General features: G+C 39.5%; 1 protein-coding gene across 5 annotated transcripts in view; it reads right to left on the reverse strand.

The window, feature by feature from the left end:
* ARHGAP6 (Rho GTPase activating protein 6) overlaps positions 1-20,619 on the reverse strand; it is a 319,193-nt gene that overhangs the window by 53,762 nt on the left and 244,812 nt on the right. For 4 of the 5 annotated variants that reach the window (XM_033052158.2, XM_033052159.1, XM_033052161.1 and 1 more), the window contains exon 2: positions 7,152-7,311. In XM_033052158.2, the coding sequence (XP_032908049.2) occupies positions 7,152-7,290 (139 nt within the window). In that variant the 5' untranslated portion in view covers positions 7,291-7,311. Of the gene's footprint in view, positions 1-7,151; positions 7,312-17,941; positions 18,094-20,619 lie in introns of those variants that run through there. The other variant, XM_033052160.2, reaches the window with a different exon arrangement.

Consider the following 20,619-nt stretch of genomic DNA (forward strand, 5'->3'; position numbering starts at 1 on the left):
TTTCCTTCTCTGTGAAGGGAACTGAAAGACTTCTGCCTGTCAGCACTCCTGCCCAACGAGCTCCAAAGCTAAATATTCCTTCAATGTCCTCATTCCTGTCCCCTCTCTCCACAAATACACCTACACAACAGCTAGGTTCTCAGAAGTTACACAAATCTTTATTTTAAATGTGCTAAAGTATGACCTCACTTTGTCATATTTACATTATCAGTGCCATTGATTTCCCCACGAAGCCTACAGCATTTTCTACCTGTTCTGTGTTCATGCAGCACAAGGAAATTGCTTCTCAACCAAAGCTCCTAGCTATTTAAAAATACATTTAATAAAAAGACAAGCTTCTTTTGTTTGTAGTGAGTTTTGTAATGAGTAAAACCTTTTGCTTTTAAACCTATTAGCTGGCCTCTGACAGAAGAGTTAAGTTGAATAAAGCTTTCCTGATGTAAACAGACATGTAAAACCTGCTACGTGATGCAAGAAAATCTCGGAAATCAATTTGCTGAGCACAGCATAGTCTTTTATTAAAAAACTGCCTCACAGCAAAAATTTAAAAAAGGAACATCCCTCTAAAAACTTTCTTAAGTTTGGAAGACAATAAATTATTTCCCCTGTTGAAATGTTAGAAAAATTATATTATTGCAAGCTTGATGTATTTCCATTTTGTTCTTTTCTCAACAGTGGCAAAAAAAAAAAGTGAATTTGAAAGAAAAAATCCCAACAGAAAATTTCTGTAAATTTTATTACTGTAAGAAAAAAAAAAAACCTGAAGTTTTTTTCTTGTTTTCTTATCTCTCTGCCTGGAAAATCTCCTGTCACCTTCACTTTGATAAATGCCTTTGTAGCATAGCTCAAGGCTGTGTCTCACAATCTCTACCCTGCAGCAGCTGGGATGTCTCCTAGCTTAAAACATTAATCCAATTTTATTTCTTTCTTTCTTTTTTTTTTTTCCCCAGACTGAGAGATACTTGATTTTGTTTTCTTAGGATGAAGAAAGGAATTCTTGGAAAAATACATTTTTCCATGAAATATTTGAATTGGAGGGCACAGGTGGGAAGTTTCAGTCTGAAAATCAGTAAGTTAAACAGTTTTTATCTCTGACCAGTCTGTCTGACACAGTATATCCAAGATTTAATAATGCAGCATAAAGAAAGAGAATTTATCTCAGTCTTACTTGTCTTAAATATAATATTCATGAACTCTACGACATTGAAAGAAAATCCATGGACTCATAAGCCAGACACAGTATTTATATGAGAAGAATTAGCAGAGGTTGACATTAAGAGGGGTGTAATAATTCTCTTCACTTACAAGATACACTAACACCAGGTCAAAAGCACCCAGTCCTTAAGCCTGTAACTCCACAATGTATATGCTACAGTTTACTTAGATGTTTTCCACTGCCACAACAGCTATAAACTATATAACGTGGTCAGTGATTCAAAACAATGAGCAGTTTGGAGCCCTCACAAAAATGCAAGCCCAGATAAAAATCATAGTCACTCTCAGTGTTAAGGAAAATTAATAATGAAATACAATGGCAAGTAATGCAAGCAGAAAACAGACTGAAAGAACGCCCTGCCAAAATAAACAAGAAGCAGGGAATTGTGTAATTCTTAATTCCCATTTCTAGTTCTATTCAGAGCTTAACTGGAATGGATTGGGGGCAAAATACAAAATTGAATAGTAAAAATTCAGAAAGCCCAGCCATGTTTTCTTTCATTTAGGAGACAGGGGTGTCTCGGCTCTCAGTCTGTAATCTACACACTTACCCAGCCCTGCCTCTTCAAGCTCACATTACTAAACAAGTTGTAGAGGAGACCAATGCTCACTTCATGTGAGCAGATGCATGGTGTCACATGTCACAAACTGCAAAAACACACACCAGAACATGTTCAAGCAGCATCAGCTTCCCTTAAAATTACTTTCCTTAAATGACTGGGACTGCATTTAGGCTTCTAACCCCACCCTTACATCATATTCATTACAACTAAATGAATGACCTGAGAACCAGATTTGGCAGTAAAATTAAGAATTACTTTTCCTCTCCCAAAATATGACAGAATCAAAGAATCATCAAGGTTTGAAGACACATCCAAGATCATCCAGTCCAACTGACAACCCAGCACCAGCATAATCACCACTAAACCACATATAACCCCAAATGCTCTCCTCATTTATTCTCTCTCTCTCCACAAATCCTCCAGCCCCACTGCAAAGCTGAGAAGACAACATCCTGTTGGGAACTGGCAAGAACACAAGCAGTCATTGTCTTTTCTTGAATAAAGAGAAGACTCAAATGTGATCCCTGAGTTCCAAATCCTATTCCAGCCCCTTCACCAACAACTTCCCAGGCAGATGCTCTAGAAGTTGAATTAGGTTGAAGCCCTAATTCACCATTTGCTCAACTCATAATGTCCTAGCAGTTCCTACCCCTGCTTCCAAACACAGGGTTAGGGAAGTGGGACAGGACTGTGAAGAGAGTAATTTAAAACATCAGGTATTTAGGAAACTGATCCAATCAAACCTCATTCAACAACCTCTCAGCTCAAGAGATACCTGGAGCCAATGAACAGAAGAAAATTACCTTCTCTGCTGCTCTGATCCCAGTTTTACTCGGCAGAAGGCATCTAACTTGAGTTAGCATCTGCTTGTGAAGACCTTCTGTAAAAGGTTTATTTTTCTCACTACTTGTGTGCAAGGACATACACAAAATTGTAATGTCACCAAAAAGTAAGCACACCTGAAGTGAGTTTCATTACCATTTTTTTCTGCTATTTTAAAGAGAAGATTGACTTCCCTGAAATGAGAAAAAACACACTATATTGTAAACATGAACTGCAAAGAAGCATTACCAGAATGGTACTGTTGTGACATTCAGAACGTCAGCAAATTAAAAATCTTCCACAGAGTAATTGCATTGGTAAGGAAACTGTATAATGCTTTGACTGGAAATTACATCCTCTTGCAACTTAACTAACACAAAATAGATGATTCTTGGTCTCATTTCTGGTGGCAAATGGGGGAGTGACATGGGAACAAAAAGGAGTTGATTACAGAATTTGAAGGATAAAAGGCAGAAAAGCAAGACAAGAAAAAAATGTGAAATATCTCATAGGTAAAACTAGCATCTCTTGGTCAACTTGAATTCATTCTAATTACGTACTTCAGTGCAATTGTAGCATATTTTAAATGACATGCTGGTTAAAGAAATTCCTGTGGGAGGTGATTCCTTCTCTGTGACCACAGGATATTTTACTAGGAGATGTTACTAATGTTCTTTATTAATGGTAATGGTTACAATACAATGAAGGAGAAGGATTACATATGAGGTATCACATTCTATGCATTCCTATGCGAGTGTGGGAATAGCCAGATGAGCCCTGGAAGAGGAAAACTGTTAGCTGTGACAAAGAGACCTTCTGAGCATGGGAAGACTGCAGCATTATGAAGAAGCAAGCAGTAACACCATGTCTGTGGTTGTAAAGATGAGACAAAGGCATCTGTACCTGGTTTAACTTCCATGCAAGCACATTTGGCACAACACTTGCTAGCCAAAAACAATGAATTTTTACTTTTCACCATACCTATGCCAGTAAATGTAATTAATCAAATGCCTGGAGGAAGCAAATGCCCAGCAGGCACATACATGTTCCAGTGTAATTCTCTAGCAAGTTTTGAAAAGCAACCAAAGAACCACAAAGAAGTCCGACTCTATACACAGCTTTCTAAATTTTCTAATACATAAATAGTTCCGCTTGCTTCTACTCATTAATATTTTCATATAGCATTCCCTGAAGGAGAAGAGAATTGTAGAGTACATCTTTTCTTTTTCTGGATCTCTCCAGACCTACAGAGCTCCTCTAGCCCTCTCAGACAGTATTAGTTCGACATGTCACCATTGTGGATTTGGATTTTTTAAACAGAAAATGTTTAACAGTCTGTTTTTAACTTGAGTCTGGCTTTAACTTGATGGCTGTGATGGAATTTCATTTTATTTGCATTCTTGCATGCCCAAAGTGCCCAAGCCAGTTTCACATGGATAAAACTTGAAATTCCCAGTTTACACATGATGTTCAACTGTGATGATTAACTGGATCGCTGCCTGTAAACACTTGTCATAAATTTTCATTCCACACATTTTAAAATGATAGGAACATGAGGTGGACTTCAGAGTGTCTCTGCAAAGGGCCTAAACCAATATGTAATTTCAGAATATGGTAGATTCTTATTCTCCTACCAAAGTACCACCACTGATGTAGCATGATGGATTGACAGAGTGATTATTATATATACTCATTTCAAAATATTATTTATTTTTGTTGTCAAAACTGGTGCCAAGCTTTGAAACAGGATGGACAGTTTAATACTAAATGTACCTTAATTCCAGCTATTACCTTCACTTCAAGAGATGGTACTAAAATATTTTAAAACTCAATTAATTGTACTCGCTATTCCTTCTGATGCATACCTTAAAACACAGAAAATATCATGATGTGGTCATTCAAAGCAAGAATGCAGATGTGAAATTCTTTGCCTCCTATTAATAATCTTACTGGGGCATTTAAACTGGAGAGCAGAACTGAACAGCCAATTTACTTCTCATTCAAACTGAACCAAGAATTACATGAAATTATGGGGCCAGCAGAGATGAAACAGTAGCCTGGAGTTCCTGCCTTTTTGAAATGCCTTTTATTTTCAAATGTTAACAAAAATTTATATTCTTATTTAGTTTCTATGCTTACAATTACACTTTTCAGACTCAATACATCTAAAACTAATTTCATGTTTTATATTTATGTATATATATGCTCTGAAAATAAAAATAGTTCTTGTGTGTGATTCAAACCTGAAAGATTCCCCAAACAGCTAGCCTTTCATGGCAGTCCCAGCAGAAAGAACACAAAAGCAATACTCCCTCTTCAAAGCTCAAAGTTTCTGAACATGGCTCAATGTCCAGATGGAGACTGGTGACAAGCGGTGTTCCTCAGGGGTCAATACTGGCACCACCACTGTGTGATACTTCCATCAGTGAGATAGGCAGTGATATTGACTGCACCTTCAGAAAATCTACCAACCACAGCAAACTGAGTGGTGCAGCTGGCACACCTGAGGGAAGGGTCACATCCAGAGGGACCTGGACAAGCTTGAGAACTTGGCCCATGGAAATCTCATGAGGTCCCACACCTGGCCCTGGACAGCTCCTGGCATCCATACAGACTGAGATTAATGGATTGAGAGCAGCCCTGCCGAGAAGGGATTAGGGGTGCTGGTGGGTGAGAGGGTGACCATAAGCCAGCAATGCGCCCTTGGAGCCCAGAAAACCAAATACATCCAGAGCAGCGTGGCCAGCAGGGCCAGGGAGGGGATTCTGCCCCTCTGCTCCACTTGGTGAGATCCCACCTGGAGTGTTGCATACAGTTTTGGGGTCCTCAGAGCAGGAAGGACACGGACATGTCAGAGCAGGTTTAGAGGAGGGCTACAAAAATCATCAGAGGAGCATCTCTCCTACAAAGACAAGCTGACAGAGTTGGGATTGTTCAGCTCAAAGAAAGAAGATTCTGGAGAAATCTTAGCATAGCTTTTTAGTAATGAAAGGGGGATTCAAAGAAAGATGAGGACAGACTTTTTAGTAGGGCCTGTTGCAACAGGAAAAGGGGTAATGGTTTTAGAACAAAACAGGTTGATTTAGAGTAGGTGTAAAAAAAATATTTTGCAGTGAAGGTGATGAGACACTGGAACAGGTTGCCCAAATAGGTGGTAGATACCTGATCCCTAAAATCATTCAAGGCCAGGTTTGATGGGACTCTGAGCAACCTCATCTAGTTGAAGATGTCCCTGCTTATTGCAGGGGGTTGGACTAGATGACCTTTCAGGTCCCTTCCAAATTAAGCTATTCTGTGAATATGTATACTTTACTGTCTTGGATGGTATTACCACACATCCTTATGGCAGGACCTTCATATGTGTATCTTCATCTTCCTCAGGAACAGCCATTTACTGCAATGCCCTTAGTGTTCCAGTTCCTCCTGTGAATATCCTATAAAATTGTTTTCCTGTTGATTGAACTTTTTTTGAGAGATCAGGGAGTTGGTGAGTCTTGAAGAAGTTGATTAAATCCATCTCACTACAAAGTGATGCCTTGCTATACGCGTGAAGTTGGACCTTGTTGGTTTTGGCAGGAGTTTTCTGCAGATCCTAAAAAGCTGATGAATACAAAGCCTGTCTCTTTCACATTTGTTCTTTTCTACATCATTATTTTCATAGAATGGACAACTGGTTTTCTGCTTAACTTAGACTCATTTAAAATCGCCCCGTGGCATCATCAGTGTGTGTATGCCACCACACAGCACCTCTGGTCAGAGTCAAAGGTGAGAATTCAGTGATCCCTTGCTATTCCTTATGTAAGTACACAACCGCAAAGAAACAACAGGAAAGCCAGATTCACAGATGATTGCACAACAGCTATCTCTGCTATGCTTGATCTGCAGCCTACAGGAAACAGCAGAAACTTTCTCATTAGTGAGGTTTAGATCTCTTCCACAGTAACCAAAGCACACGCCTACCACATGCAGGTATCCTGCATCAGGATTCCAACAGCTGAGCTTCTCCTTTTCATTTAATCTCCTGGAGTTCAATGTTTTATGCTGAAAATTAACTTGTTTTCTAGGAAATAAGCAACACTGTCTTTAGGAAAACTTGGGTAGGACTCTCATTATTTAACACAAATGTCTTCACTGTCTATCTGAACGAGTGACAGTTGGCTTCCTTCACAATGTTATACAGAGTGATAAAAACCACTTCTATGGTAAGATCTACCTGATGTACATAGACATTTAATTCTGGATATCAGGATATGTAAGAAAAGCATTTTTCTCTGAACTGAGCATCAACACATCCTAGCATGAATGGGTGTGATTTAGATTATCTACCCTATAGACATCTGCCCTTGATCAGATGATCCCACTCCCAGGTGGCCCAAATTGGACACAGCAGACAAACAACTTTACTCATCGTTTTTACATAATTACTGTGGTTAAGCAAAACTGAAATAGATGACAGTATCTGTGGAATAAAAAAAAAATCCAGTGTTTACTGCTGAGATATGAAATCAGTGGCTTAACAATCTAAACAGAGACAGCTTATCAAGGCCTTACCTTTGGGGATAGTAATCTGACAGCCCAGGTCACAGTCCTGCTGCAACTGATAAAAAGCCACTTCCTGCAGCCGAGCACGCTCCAGCTCCGAGAGGCTCTGAACGGGAACTGACTTCAGCCGAACACTGCGCCCTGACATGCTGTTCCAAGTGAAATCACCCTACAGGAAATCAAATGGAAAAATATGAAGCATCATATGTTATTCACAGTTTAATAAACAGAACCATCTTTTTACTGCTAGAAAAAACAACATAGGTTCTTCTCACCAAAAGGCCATTTTCTTGGACATCTCTAACCTTTCAAATATCTTTATTTTCCCTAGAGCAGCATTCCTTAAAAGGGATACAGACATGCAAAACAAGAAGTCAATTCTGTCTGAGGCCATTTAATCAAGTGCTATTGCAAAAACATTAGGATTCCAGTCACAAAAAGCACAAAGCAGGGAAGAAGGGGGAAAAAGCACCCCTGTCTGCTTTTCCCAGTTTGCTTTCTGTACAATACTTAACTGTCACTTAATTCTTTTCCTGCACCATCAGTCAGAGCAGCAGACCCCCAGAGGTCCATGGACAACATGAATCTTATCTCCCACATCTTGCTAATCTGACTCCAGCAGACTTGGAGTATGCACTGGCAGAGCCCCTCTTCCAACACATCTCATCTCCTCCTAATGACAAGGCTGTGTTTAGAATATGATCAACTAAAGTACAAAATATTCCATGTTTTTGAGGAGCTACAATAACAACCTAGTTGTTAACATTTATAACAGCATGAGACATGCTACATCTCTGTAAGGTACCAATTATGCTCAGAAAGGAAAGTGAAAGCTTTAGCTGTTGTACATCCCACCTGTGAGAACCTATACAAAAAACTACTTTGCTAGTATTCAGCTTGGGCCAGAGAAGTAATCATGACTCAAAGAGAAGAGCAAGCACAAAGACAAGCTTAAAGCCTAACAATTAACTTAAAACAAGACTTTCAGAATTCACCAAAGCATCATCAAAGAGCACAGATTATTACAGAGAGAGAAAAAAGAATTTGGTTTCATTCTAACCATGTTAAAAAATAGACATGACTCTTTTCAGTAAGTATAACCTGATGCAGCTGCTGATAATGAAAAACTCTGATGCACATCAGCTGGGCTGTAAGAAACCCACCAACCTGCCTTTATCACAGCATGGCAGACTTACAATTAAAAAACTTCACTCTTATTTTCAGTTTAAATTTCAGCATCTGTACCTTCACTGCATACTGATTTTTTTCACTGTAAACTTATGATTCATCTGTTTTGCACATCCATCTGCAGTCAAAGGATGTCCATTGACTTTAATAATTATTAGTGGAAGCTCCTTAATATAAAAATCAGTAAATTTTTACTTTACTTAGCAGTTATGCATCCTGTTGCATGTAAACATCTTTGTGCACATTTACATATATTTTGCCCATATATGTGCATGTATGTTTATACACACATGTACAACCTGTGCATACATTTGTATTTAAACATATATATGCACACCTACAAATGTGTGAGTGTATTCACATAGAGGTATGAGACAAAAGCCATTAACAAATGTGCAGCACCATTTAGCAATACAGATTAAAGGAATTACACAATTAGCACCTTTTCTTGTGATTCAAGAAATATGTTTGAGTTCAGCATAGTATTTTTTTTGCAAGAGCAGATTTTGTAAGTTATTAGGTAATCATAACAGATAAAGGCGTTACCTCAATGTCAACAACTGGACCTCTATATACTTAATGCACATAGTATGATCAATGTCTTTATGGTATTTATATGCACATGGGCCACATATGCAAAACTTCTGTGTTACCCCAGTATTTGACTACTGCAATTTTTTACTTCATTTTCTGCCTCTTCATCTCTTCCTGCTCTTCTGGTGCCTTACTGTAGACTAACCAGATTTAGCAATCTCAGACTAAAGGTTTGCACAGTGACACAAGTCAAGCCGTGTAGCCTAACTCAAGCAAAATCAAATCAGCCAGAGTCACATAAAATTTATTTGAAAAACTGCAAGTAAACATTTACATTTTTTAAAAAGTTGTTGTCGTTCGTAGATAAAAGTGATCAAGAACAGCATCCACAACCAGACAATGAATAGAACAAAACTAATTCCTTTTCAACCCTGATAATGCAAAAGAAACTTTACAAGCACAGAAGTATGCCATTCAATCCTTGTGAACACATAATATATAAAGTATTCCACAGTCAAAATGATACAGACAGAGAAATATGGGTTTTTATCGTGGAGTTTAGGGATATTTTATCTTAATTATTTCTCCATCATGAGCATTTTCATAAACAAAACTATCACTGATGTCTACCATAAAAAATTTGAAATCCAACCCTTAGTATTAAAACTAACGGATGGGAAGCAAAACTTTCACCCCTTAGAAAATGTTAAGGAAACAGAATACATGTCCTGTTTCCTGTAGACCACAAAAACCAAGTGCAGCATGGGACTTCTAGGAATTACCACAAATTAGGCAAAAGTTCCTTAACTGAATTCTGCATGAACACATGAATTATCTGTCTTTTCCAGAGAGATTTGCCCTTGGCAGTTTTTAACTCTGGAGGTAACTCCTCATCCTCAGCCCTATCTCTGAGGTGGCTCTGTAAGTGCAAGCAGTGAGCTGTGGTACAGCCCTGCAATAAGCTCCTGCTTTGGGGACTCCAGCCAACCTCAGCACAGAGCTGGGCTGCAGAGCACCCAGCTCAGCACTACCTAGGCATGGAATATCCTACCCATGCAAAGTGCTAGGATCACAATCCCTGGAAGCATTTAAAAGATGTGCAGAGGTGGCTTTTAAGGATATGGTTTAGTGGTGGACTTGGCAGTGCTGGGTGTTGGACTTGATGGTCTTAGTCTTTTCCAAACTAAATTATTCTATTTTTTTGTTGTTGTTGTTGTTGCAATTCAAGGATTTGAAACCAACCCAAAGGTAAAAGCACCAAACACAGTCATGAGGCCTGATCCTTTCAACCAGGTTTTTATTCTGCCAATTTGCAAGGCCCCCATACGTTCCCGGTGCTCACTGTCTATCTAAAAACAGTCATTTGCAGATTTGCACCTTGCAATGCCACAACAGGTTGCTGAGATTAAAGAATGTGCAATCACTCTGCCCAATTGCTGTGCACTAAAGAAGACATTCCTTTTCAACACTTGATGGGTTTGATAAAATCTCTGCTAGGTCACATTAACATAGGTTTTTATTATGTTAATGGAACACATGACTAATAAAATATTTTTGGAAAATCATGTGGTAGGTAGGGCCAATGAAATCTCCTAATCTTTAAAGGCTCAAGAAACATTTCCTTGAAAAAATCTGTTTCATTTTGCAAATACATATCACTTATATGTTACTGTCTTCTAGGAGTCAAAACATAGTATTTGAGAATTTAATCTATTCAAATACTCCTATGCTTCACAAAACACAAGATAAATTAAAGGCCTCATCTTCCTCCCAAAGAACAGTTACACAAACAGCCTATAAATTATTGCAAAATCATCCAGGCTTGGGAAAGGTCCAGAAAAGTCAAGCTCCCTTGAATAATGGGTGCTGGTGTAATTACATCTGCCTAAAGCTATTCTGCACCCTGTGGGGTAACCAAAGGAGGAAAAGGGCAGCACAGACAAGAAGAATATTTTCTGTTTCTCTCTCCATATGAGAGGCAACACTTCACCAGCCTAATTCAACATCAGCCTGACCTAGCTGGAAGCTTAAAAGGAGCAGAAGATCTTTAAGCAACAAGTCAGACAGTTGTTTGTTTTTTGAAGTTCATGCCCGTATGTGTTCAGACATAGTACACAGGTTGCCCTCTATCATTTAGGTTATAGAACTATAGATCTGAATGTGCTCTGCAAATGACTCCATCACCAAGAAGAAAAAGGCAACACACAAACAGAAGAGTGTAAACAGAATACTGTTCTGGGATAAAGTGATCAGCCTGACAGGACATAAACTGCGCACAGTACAGCTGCTTTCTTCAAAGAATTTTATGAAACCGTAATCTAGACTAAAAGCCTTCTCTGGTTTCTTCCACCAACCAGACACGTATTTTTCCTCTCAAGTCTGCAACTCCAGCTGTGTTTTTTTTCTGGCACTCCCATTAATACCTAACATCTTTCCTCCACTCAAATGAGCAGTTCATCTACCAGGTAGCTACCTAAAATACCAGAGCAGGTGACTCAGCAAAGATGACTGGAAAACTGCACCTTTTTTGCCTCTGAAGAATCTGAATCTGTCCATTTTCCCTGTACTTCTTGTCCAGAGTCATAAGCACAATCACAAGCACATATTTAACAAGATGCAGACTGTAGCTTTTCTGATATTCTTTAAATCATTTTTCTAATAGGTTGGATATTTGGCAGCTCCAAAATAAACATTAAGTGATACATCCTGACTTAAGTAACACTGTGCACTTAAATTATTCTTAAGCATGTCTAAGCTATTCTTGTGTGCCTGACCTCTTTCTCCCAAGCCTCCAGCAGAAAATCTTGCAGATGTCTTACAGAAAAGCCTCATTCTTCTGTCATTCAAACAATACAGAAACTGTTGACAATTGTATGGAATGCTGAATGTAGATGCAAATCTATAGGCAGTGATCAACCTTGATTTCTGTGGAGTTTCAAGCCTCAGTGAGTTATGTGGATGGTGCACAGGCTGGGAAATAAAAACCCTCACATGTCACAGTTTTATAAAAAAGAATTTAATGCAAGATGAACAGTGCAATTTTTATCTTTTGCCTTACTGCTATTGTTAATGACTTTGGTCTGTACTCATTTAGATGAGCACCATTATTAGATTAACTGTCTATTTTTCATTAGTCTTTTGCTCAAATCCATTTGAAACTACTATAGTTAAAACCAATTCTCTACTTTTTCTATCCTAGCAACTTCCAGCTATGTGTTTGTATTTAGATGTATCCACTGTAAAAGAACTCAGTGGTTTTGCACAAAGACATTATATTGCAAATAACATGGTAAATGCAGTATTAGAGTGTCTTAGTTTTGTTTGTTTAATTACTTGTTAAAGCTTCATGAAATCATGTATCACTGCCATTTTACAACCTTTTGCTTCCCCTCGTCATTTATTGCAACTCTCTCCACAATTATTTCCAGACTCTTCAGGCATAAACTCTCACAATTTGGCTGTTGGTACAGGTAATCCCTCTCTTCTTCATTTCCCTGGTGTTGCTGTTAGTAAGAACCAAATGAGTTCTGAAGTAAAAGTCAGTCACTTCAGCACAGCTACATACTCTGTCCCACTGAATCAACATACAGAATACTGTTCCTGGACAGGATGAGAATGAAGGAGGAGGGGGAAAACTAATTTAAATAGCCATTTAAGCATTACATGCAGTTAAGGACTGAATGGAAATTCCTTTACCAGTACCATTCTATAAAACAACTTGCAAATTAAAGAAGAGTTAAAATGCAGTAGGTGGTACAAGTGTGCTATAGCCTGACTCTCTGCCACCCTCATTTCAGATGCTCTTCCACAGCCAGCTCAGTGCATTACAGGCAGCAGACTGGTTTCCAGCAGGCATTACAAACTACTGCAACCCAGGGTGCTCTGGGATCACTCAGCTGCTCCCAAGTGTCTGCTACTACTGCAAAAGAATTCTTTCAGATGAATGAAATGACACCTCAACACTATACAAAGAAGCACAGGGCTTGCTGTGTGACATCAAAGCATTCAGAGGAAGGTATCTAAGCATGGATGTACACAGTATGGGGCCCCAACAATTAATCTTCATTAAGAAAGACTGACTTCACTAAGGTTGTTATCTAGGGTGACATCCTGTTCCCCTTGACGTCAGTGGCAGAATTATTGATATAATGTCTCCACTAGGAAGAGAGTAAGTACAGCACAGATGATTCCTCTGTACAAGTTTGAAGCCTTGCACTAAAGTTGCCTTATCTCATGCTTTATTGAATTTAAGTATAGTTTTATCAGAAAGATCACCTTTTACAAAACACTGGTTGAGATATCAGAACTACTCAATGGCAATTAATATAACCACTGCATTGCCAAAGACAGACACTTCCTCGTATCCTGTCTCATTCCTAAGGCTGGAAATCCATGTATTCAGGATCAGTACTGCAAGTCAACCCCTATGGGAACACTGGAAAGCTGGTATTCCACTCAGGGGAGACAGAATTCACACTCACAATAGAAATACTTCATCTAGCAAGAAGGCATGAACCCATGCCCAGGTAAAGATACACATTTCAGACTATTACAGTGCTGATTTCTATTTATCAGAGTAAAAACTAACTTCAGTCTAAGGATAAACAGAGAACAGAACAATGAGCATGCTTTCACAGCAGTATTAAAATTGTTAAAATAAAAGGGAAAATATTTCCGGATCAACCTTTCCAAGTTTTCTAAATGCCTCAGGATACTATTTCATGTTTAGAGTATTTAGAAAGCATTCTCTTACAAAGCCTGATGCGCAATGAAGATGTATTTAATTCCTTTTCTGACATTAATAAACCTGAATGATGTACAAAGGTATTGCCCAGTAAAATATTCTAACATACAGACTCTATACAGAACTTTTTCAACAGATTCAGAAAACCAACCTCCAGAAGTTAGAAAGCTGCCCTAAAGTGCATGAAAATCTATGGTCAGATTTTTTGGATTTCTTACTTCAGTAGATACCAGTATTACTTAATAGATTTATCAGGAAGAACCACAATCAAACCAGAAGGGTCCAAACACCTTTTTTGAGGTGTCAAAACAGTGACAGGACACCTTAAAAAGCCCAGACCCAACTTCAGAATTGCAGCTGAAATTCTGTCAGCCTTCACATAAACACATAGATTTTTGTGTGTTTTCATGTGTAAGAGAGAATTAAGCCATATTGGAATACTCTGAATTTTGCTGCAGGTTAAGGGTACAAGCAGTGCTGTCACAACCATGACTGCATGAAGTAACAAGCTGAAAAACTGTAGTACTAAACCATTTGAGAGCACAGTAATGAGCTAGAAAAGCTTAATCAATCTCAACACAAAAGATCTGGGATGTCCTGGTTTCATTTAAAAGAGAATTATTTTTCCTTCTATTGGTTCATTACTGTACATTTCGAGAGGCTGGTGCTGTTTCTCAAACTCTTAAAACTTGCTCCTGTTTCACTGGGAGTAACATAAACTCAGCAGGCTAATAGTAGGGCTGAAACGATATGTGAACTGTATTAAACAGTCTGAATGAAAAAAAATAATTGTATGTCCTATCAGGATATATGATCCTGAAGGACTATGAAATATCCTGGTGAAACCATTTCTGCACCCAATTAGAGGTATCAACATGACCACAGCCAATGCTTTGAACAGTTAGGAGTGGCATCTATTTGTATTATGTTCCATATAAAAGAAAAAATTGCAGCATTTTAGAAGGAAGGAAATTACCTACTATTTAAAAGAGAGAATGCATGTGAAAGAGTACACATTGTAATTTCCAAGCCTGCAAAAATTGTATCTGCCTAAGTATTGTACACAAAGCTAAAAATACATATTTGAGTACTTTAGTTTACTTCCTGGATTTTGAGCTTTTAAGACTCATGCAGATTACATGATCTTGACAAGGATACTGTCAGAATCTCATAATAAAGTTAAAAATCAAATCATTGTGTAACTCCAAGAACTAAGATCTGACTAAGAGCAGCATTTAATTCAATATAAAACACTATTCTTACTGTTTCTAGTGGTTCAAACAAGTCTTTCCTATAATTTGTACAACTGACAGAAAGAAAAATTAGTCTGTTGCACACAGGAAAAGAGTCATCCAACTACCTACATACCAGATCTGGCAGGAAAACGATTTTAGGGCATTATTTTCTTCTTTTGGGGTAAGAGTGAGGCTGGGTGTGATTTACTTGATAGGCACAAAATGCGGGACATCTCTAAATACTTACAACATTTGAAGAGTAAAGTGACAGCTCTCAGTTACTCAGTTGAAACACAAAGGACTTGGCAAGAAATCTGTACTGACCTGGAGCTGGAGTTTGAACTAGGCTTTCACCTTTTCACCTAGGCTTAAACCACAAGGACTGTGTGCCACGTTGTCCCTTCTTGAACAACTCCAGGGACAGTGACTCCATCAGCTCCCTGGGCAGCACACTTCAATGCTTAAAAACCTTTTAATGAAGAAATTAGTCAGAATGTCCAACCTGAACCTGCCAAGGTGCAACTTGAGGGAATGTCCTCTTCTATTGCTGGTTGCAGAGAGCAGAAGGATCCCCCTTGACCTTCCTCTTTCTCCAGGCTAGACAACCCTTCCTCCCTCAGCCACTGCCCACAGGAGCTGTGCTCCAAGTCCTTCCTCAGCTCTGCTGCCCTCCTCCTACTGCCCCACACACTCCAGTGTCTCTTCTAGTGGTGAGGGGTCCAGAACTGGATTAGGACTTGGGGTGTGACCTCACCAGTGCCCAGGATAGGGGAAGAATCACCTCCCTTGACCTACTGGCCACACTATTTTTGGAACAGGCCTGGAAGCCATTGGTCTTCTTGGCCCCCTGGGCATTGCTGGCTCATGTTCAGCGCTGTCAGTGCTCAGGTCCTTTTCCATGGGGCCACTTTCCAACCAGTCTTCCCCCAGACTGGAGAGATGCTGGGGGTTGTGGCCAAAGTGCAGCACCCAGCACTTGGTGTTACTGAACCTCCCGTTGCTGGGCTTGGCCCATGGATGCAGGTTCACCCCATCCCAGACAACTGCCCTACTCAGGAGGCAATTGTCTACTCCAACATCTCCCCCACTACCATGCTGAACCTCAGCAGAGATTGCCAGAGCAATCTCCAGCCCCCTCCAGAGCCATCTGCAAACTCATGAACAGCCACTCTCAGAGCTGACTTGGACACCTCTAACAGTGACCATCCACCAACTCCGTACTGTGACCATGGGTGCACATTCTCTTTTTCATAAACTGGCTGAGATAAAGGCTGAAAAAAAGTTGTAGGAGCCATTTTCTCATTTAAGGAAGTTTTCTTTGAGTCATGAGGCTGTATCACCAGACAGCAGCGCTGCAGTGTAAGCAGGCAAGAGTTCTAGAAGGTAGGGACAAGTGCATTTCAAACATGCAACAAGAAAGCAGTTAGCTTTTTACTTCTTTGCTACATAATGACTCTACACTCAGTTTTATCACACTATGCTCACGTGTGCAAACACCACCCTGTGCTACACACTGATATCGTGCAGCCTGGGACAGTCTGTACCACTGAGTGAGTTACGGTGCTCTGCCAATCCACTCCAGTTTATTGGGACTGCGTTTCTTGCTTTGTTTGTTGGGGTTTTTATAAGATCTGGGATATCAAATTCCACCCACTCCAGCAGCTGTTTTGCTGATTCTCTTTCTTTCCTGAAGATCCCACAAAGACAATTCTCTATGGAAAAGTTCAGAAAATACACAAAATTTAGTAACAAGGGAAAATATTGTGAGTACAAAGAGCTGGCTTTGCATTCCTTAGTATTATGAATACTTTTCATCCATGCAATTACTTTTCCTCTTCTTTCTATGCAATGAAGCACAATGTAATACCTTTTTGCAAAGCACAGCACAGGACATTATATTAGCTTAATGCAAAGCACTGTTTTGGCATTTCTTATAAAAAAAATTACTGTTTGCATACATGACTCTGCTGATCTGCCATTAAGTTCAATATCTAACAGAGTTTAAATATTTTTTAAGAAACCACTTCAACTATACTGGAACTATACAAACAGCTCTGAATGGATTTGTAGCTACAGATAAGACTGATGGATCTTTGTACATACCTGGATAGATCACTAAAGAGCACCCTGAAGCTGACCATTGTCTATTGACGTGGAGGCTTGTTAAAAATGTGACTTCTAAAGTAGGAAATGTAAAATGGATCCACACAAATAAAAAAACTGTGCTGCAACATCAATTTTCAGGAAAAAGGTACATTTTCTAAACTGCTCCTCCAACCTCAAGGACCCCAAATTCAAACGGCACCCACCAGACACTCCACCGCTTCTTTCTTTGTTTTGAAACAGCACATTTACTTTGGACACAAAAGGGGGAAAATAGCCATAAAGTTCCCATTGTTATGAAAAACAGAAACAATTGCTAGAGTTACAAGCTCTTCACAGACCGAGCCAGATAATTAACAGCTCTGGGTCTCTACTTTATTGTATGCAGTTAACTCGAATTTAAAAATCCAACATAATACAGCCGTGGCCATAAAACCTGATGCTTACAGAAACTGTTATTTGCCAAAATGAACCTATGCAGAGGCAGCTGTCATGCCATAAGCTTTCAAAACCCCTTTATCCTCAGCATATTTTGCTCACAACTGCCTGGGTTACGTGTCCTTCATGCACAGAGCATATGAAAAAGGATAGACATGTCACCACAGACTCCAAAGCAAACCACCTGACAAAGCCACTCGAATACAAATCAACCTAATTGCACAGTTTGGTTTCCAACGTTAATGTCACTTCTCATTCCGTAGTTTCATTACTCTCAGTCTTTATGAAAACAGGCACAGTCATGAAACTGGTCTGAAAACAAACAGTATTTGAGGGCTCTGCATTTGTTGATGGATTTCCAGAGTCTGGTAATCCCTGGCAATGCTTAGCAGTGCCAGCTTTTTTCCCCACTGAATCAAAGATGTTCACTTCTCTTCAAATGCATCTAAAGCCCAAAAATATTAAACCTGATGTCACCATGAACACCACATTCAGGCGATGCTCTCCATCACACTTACCTCTATCCTATGACATACAAGATTATTCTGTTTCCTTACCCATTAACTGAGCTCTCTTTTGTCTTCACTGTTCTTTAGCATTTGATCAAACCAGGTTTGAATTAAGGACGCAGATCCAGATATGCTGTATCATAAAATAAATTAAGAATAATGTTGTTGACCTGCAGCTGTGTACTAAGCAGTTGAGAGTGAGCCCAGCTGGAGCAGCTGCGACTCCCAGGACACCTTTTGCTGCCAGACGTCATGAATCTTAAAGAGGAAAAATTATCTTTTCCTTTCTCCACTTTGAAGCAAGCTGAGAGCCTGGTCCAAGGAAAAGCTCAGTCACACAGACAAGTTGTGACTGGGTTCCCTGCTTCTTACTCCAGAGATGTGCTGAGATAGTGCAAGGAGCTGTGAGGAAGGTGCAGATCTCCTCCCAAAAATCCTTCAACTTGGGGATGTGCAAACTCAGAACCAACTGCAACTGCCCCAACTCTGCCTCTGTCAGGAGTAGCTGGACACAGCTGCTGTGGCACCTCAGAACACAGCAAAGAGCTCTCAGCATCTTCTGCCTGACCTTCTCACACAGAGCTTTTTAAAACACCTTTGAAAACTTACTCAGGCAGGCCAGCTATATTTACAACACAATTTTGACAACAGCAACACAGAGACTGAGCACTTTACACAGTCTGCTATGAGAAAAAAATCCTTTATAAAGGCACTGCTTCATAAATAATGTCTGTCATGTTCACAGTCCCCATACAGAATGCTGTCATCTATACTGCGTGGGCAGAGAGCGTAGGAAATTTGTGAGAAACAAACAGTGAATCACCAATTATTCTGATGGCAGCTCTGCCCTGTGTGGTTTTTCACCAAGGCATTCTTCAGAGTGACAAGTTTGTTTGTCAGCTGGCACGACCTAGAGCTTCATCAGATTGCACACAGAACCAAGGGCTAGAGTTCACAGCAATGGCAAGGGACATTATGTAGTGCAACTTCCTGCATTTTTTTCTCCAAATCTACCCAGCTGCTTTGGACACCTCTAAATCAGCAGGCTGAAGAGCTGCCCACCAGCCAGGGTATGAGAGCCTCAGCCCAAGAACTCACAGTCCCTCCTGGGTTGACATCTTGGCCATTAGCCTGGGTCTATTAGCCTGGTTCCTGGTAGCACCAAACGCAGACATCAGATGCCCCTAATTTTGGAGCCCTATGAAAGCCCAGGGAAATCAATGCAGAGGCCTCAGCATTTTCAGTGCCTCTTAGATCCAACATCAAATCCTCAAATTATGCAGTTCCTCACCTCCATTTCCAGCCACTTTCCACACAGCTGCCCAGGGCCGAGAGGTGCCAAGACCAGCTGGTGTGCTGCACATTGGGCATCAAACCATACAGGACTTCCAAGGCAAAAAAAGCTGCTTTATCTGCAGAGAGAGCTGAATAACCTCAGCAAAGTACTGTCACTGACTGTTGAGATGCTGCAGCCAAAGAGCAGTGTCCTGCTAGTCCTCTGGTAAATATGCTGTACATTTGCAGTCCTTGCAATTTTTCTTCCAAAATAAGTTGCTGTAGCCCACATTTCCCTTGTGCCAATATTCTTTGAGTTTCCTTAATGTGCAAAACTCTGGGGTTGTGCTCCTTCTCAAACCATGTGATAAAGGAATTGCCATTTCCAGCTCTGCACAGCAGCTGCCCTGCAAACAAAGCATCTAAAAATCACCAACTTTCTTGGTGGCCTGCATAAAGATAAAATTTAATGTCTGTGAAGTATTGAGACAATCTTTCTCCCTTTTACTTCAGAGCTCCAGGGACGGGTCTTTTCCTTTATCTTAGATTTTAAAAAGTGAAACAATATTGGAACTATAGGTACAAATTCATATTTATTGGAAATACAGGTTGATAGAGCTTCTTTCCTAGAAATTGAATTCTGCTTCAAACCTGGATTCTTCAGGTTATTCACTATACTCTAAATGTGTTCTCTGCAAAAAATCCCAAGGTTCTTTGGGGCACACTGTGTATGCTGTCTAGTTGAACTTATTTGCATATAATTTCTATTAGCTACCAGCACATCTAGGGATTTATTTTTCCCATTTCAAACTACTTTTTTCAGTAATGCACAGCTTTATATTTAGAAACATGCTATTAATGTTTTTAAATTTAATATAATTAAATGTTATAACACATGATGTTCACAGCTTGTGGAGAGGTTATATAAAACATATCCTATCAGCAACAAAAAGGAAGAAAACGAATATTTGTTTTGTTCTTTGGATTAATTTTTTCCCAGAACACTCCAAAATATTAATCTTAAAATTTTGAACTGAGTTTGGCCTAAACCCTCACAGAAAAATTACAGTCTTCTGAGATTGTAACTCTGTCATTCACAGACAAGGAGTATGGGACTTTTAGTTTCTTTCTTAATTATGCAAAATTCCAAGGACTCACTCATACTCTGGAGAGGTGCAGGATTAAGAGAACCAAATTAGCAGGCATTGAGAATTCCACTGGCTGATCCCTTGCTCCACCAATGACCAATTCTAGACATAAATGCCTCATGGGACTGTCAAAAATAGCTTCAGAAACAGAATTGACCTAAAATCTCAGCTTTTTCAGTGGAAAAAAACCAGGATTTTGTCTTAAAAAGAACACTTATGAAAGATATGTTTCCTGTGGACAATAATGACAGTTTGGTGAAAATCTAATAAATGTTTGCAGTTATGAATGATGTTTTGGTCCAA

The sequence above is a fragment of the Catharus ustulatus genome, chromosome 2, assembly GCF_009819885.2.
Source record: "Catharus ustulatus isolate bCatUst1 chromosome 2, bCatUst1.pri.v2, whole genome shotgun sequence".
NCBI classification, from domain to species: Eukaryota; Metazoa; Chordata; class Aves; order Passeriformes; family Turdidae; genus Catharus; species Catharus ustulatus.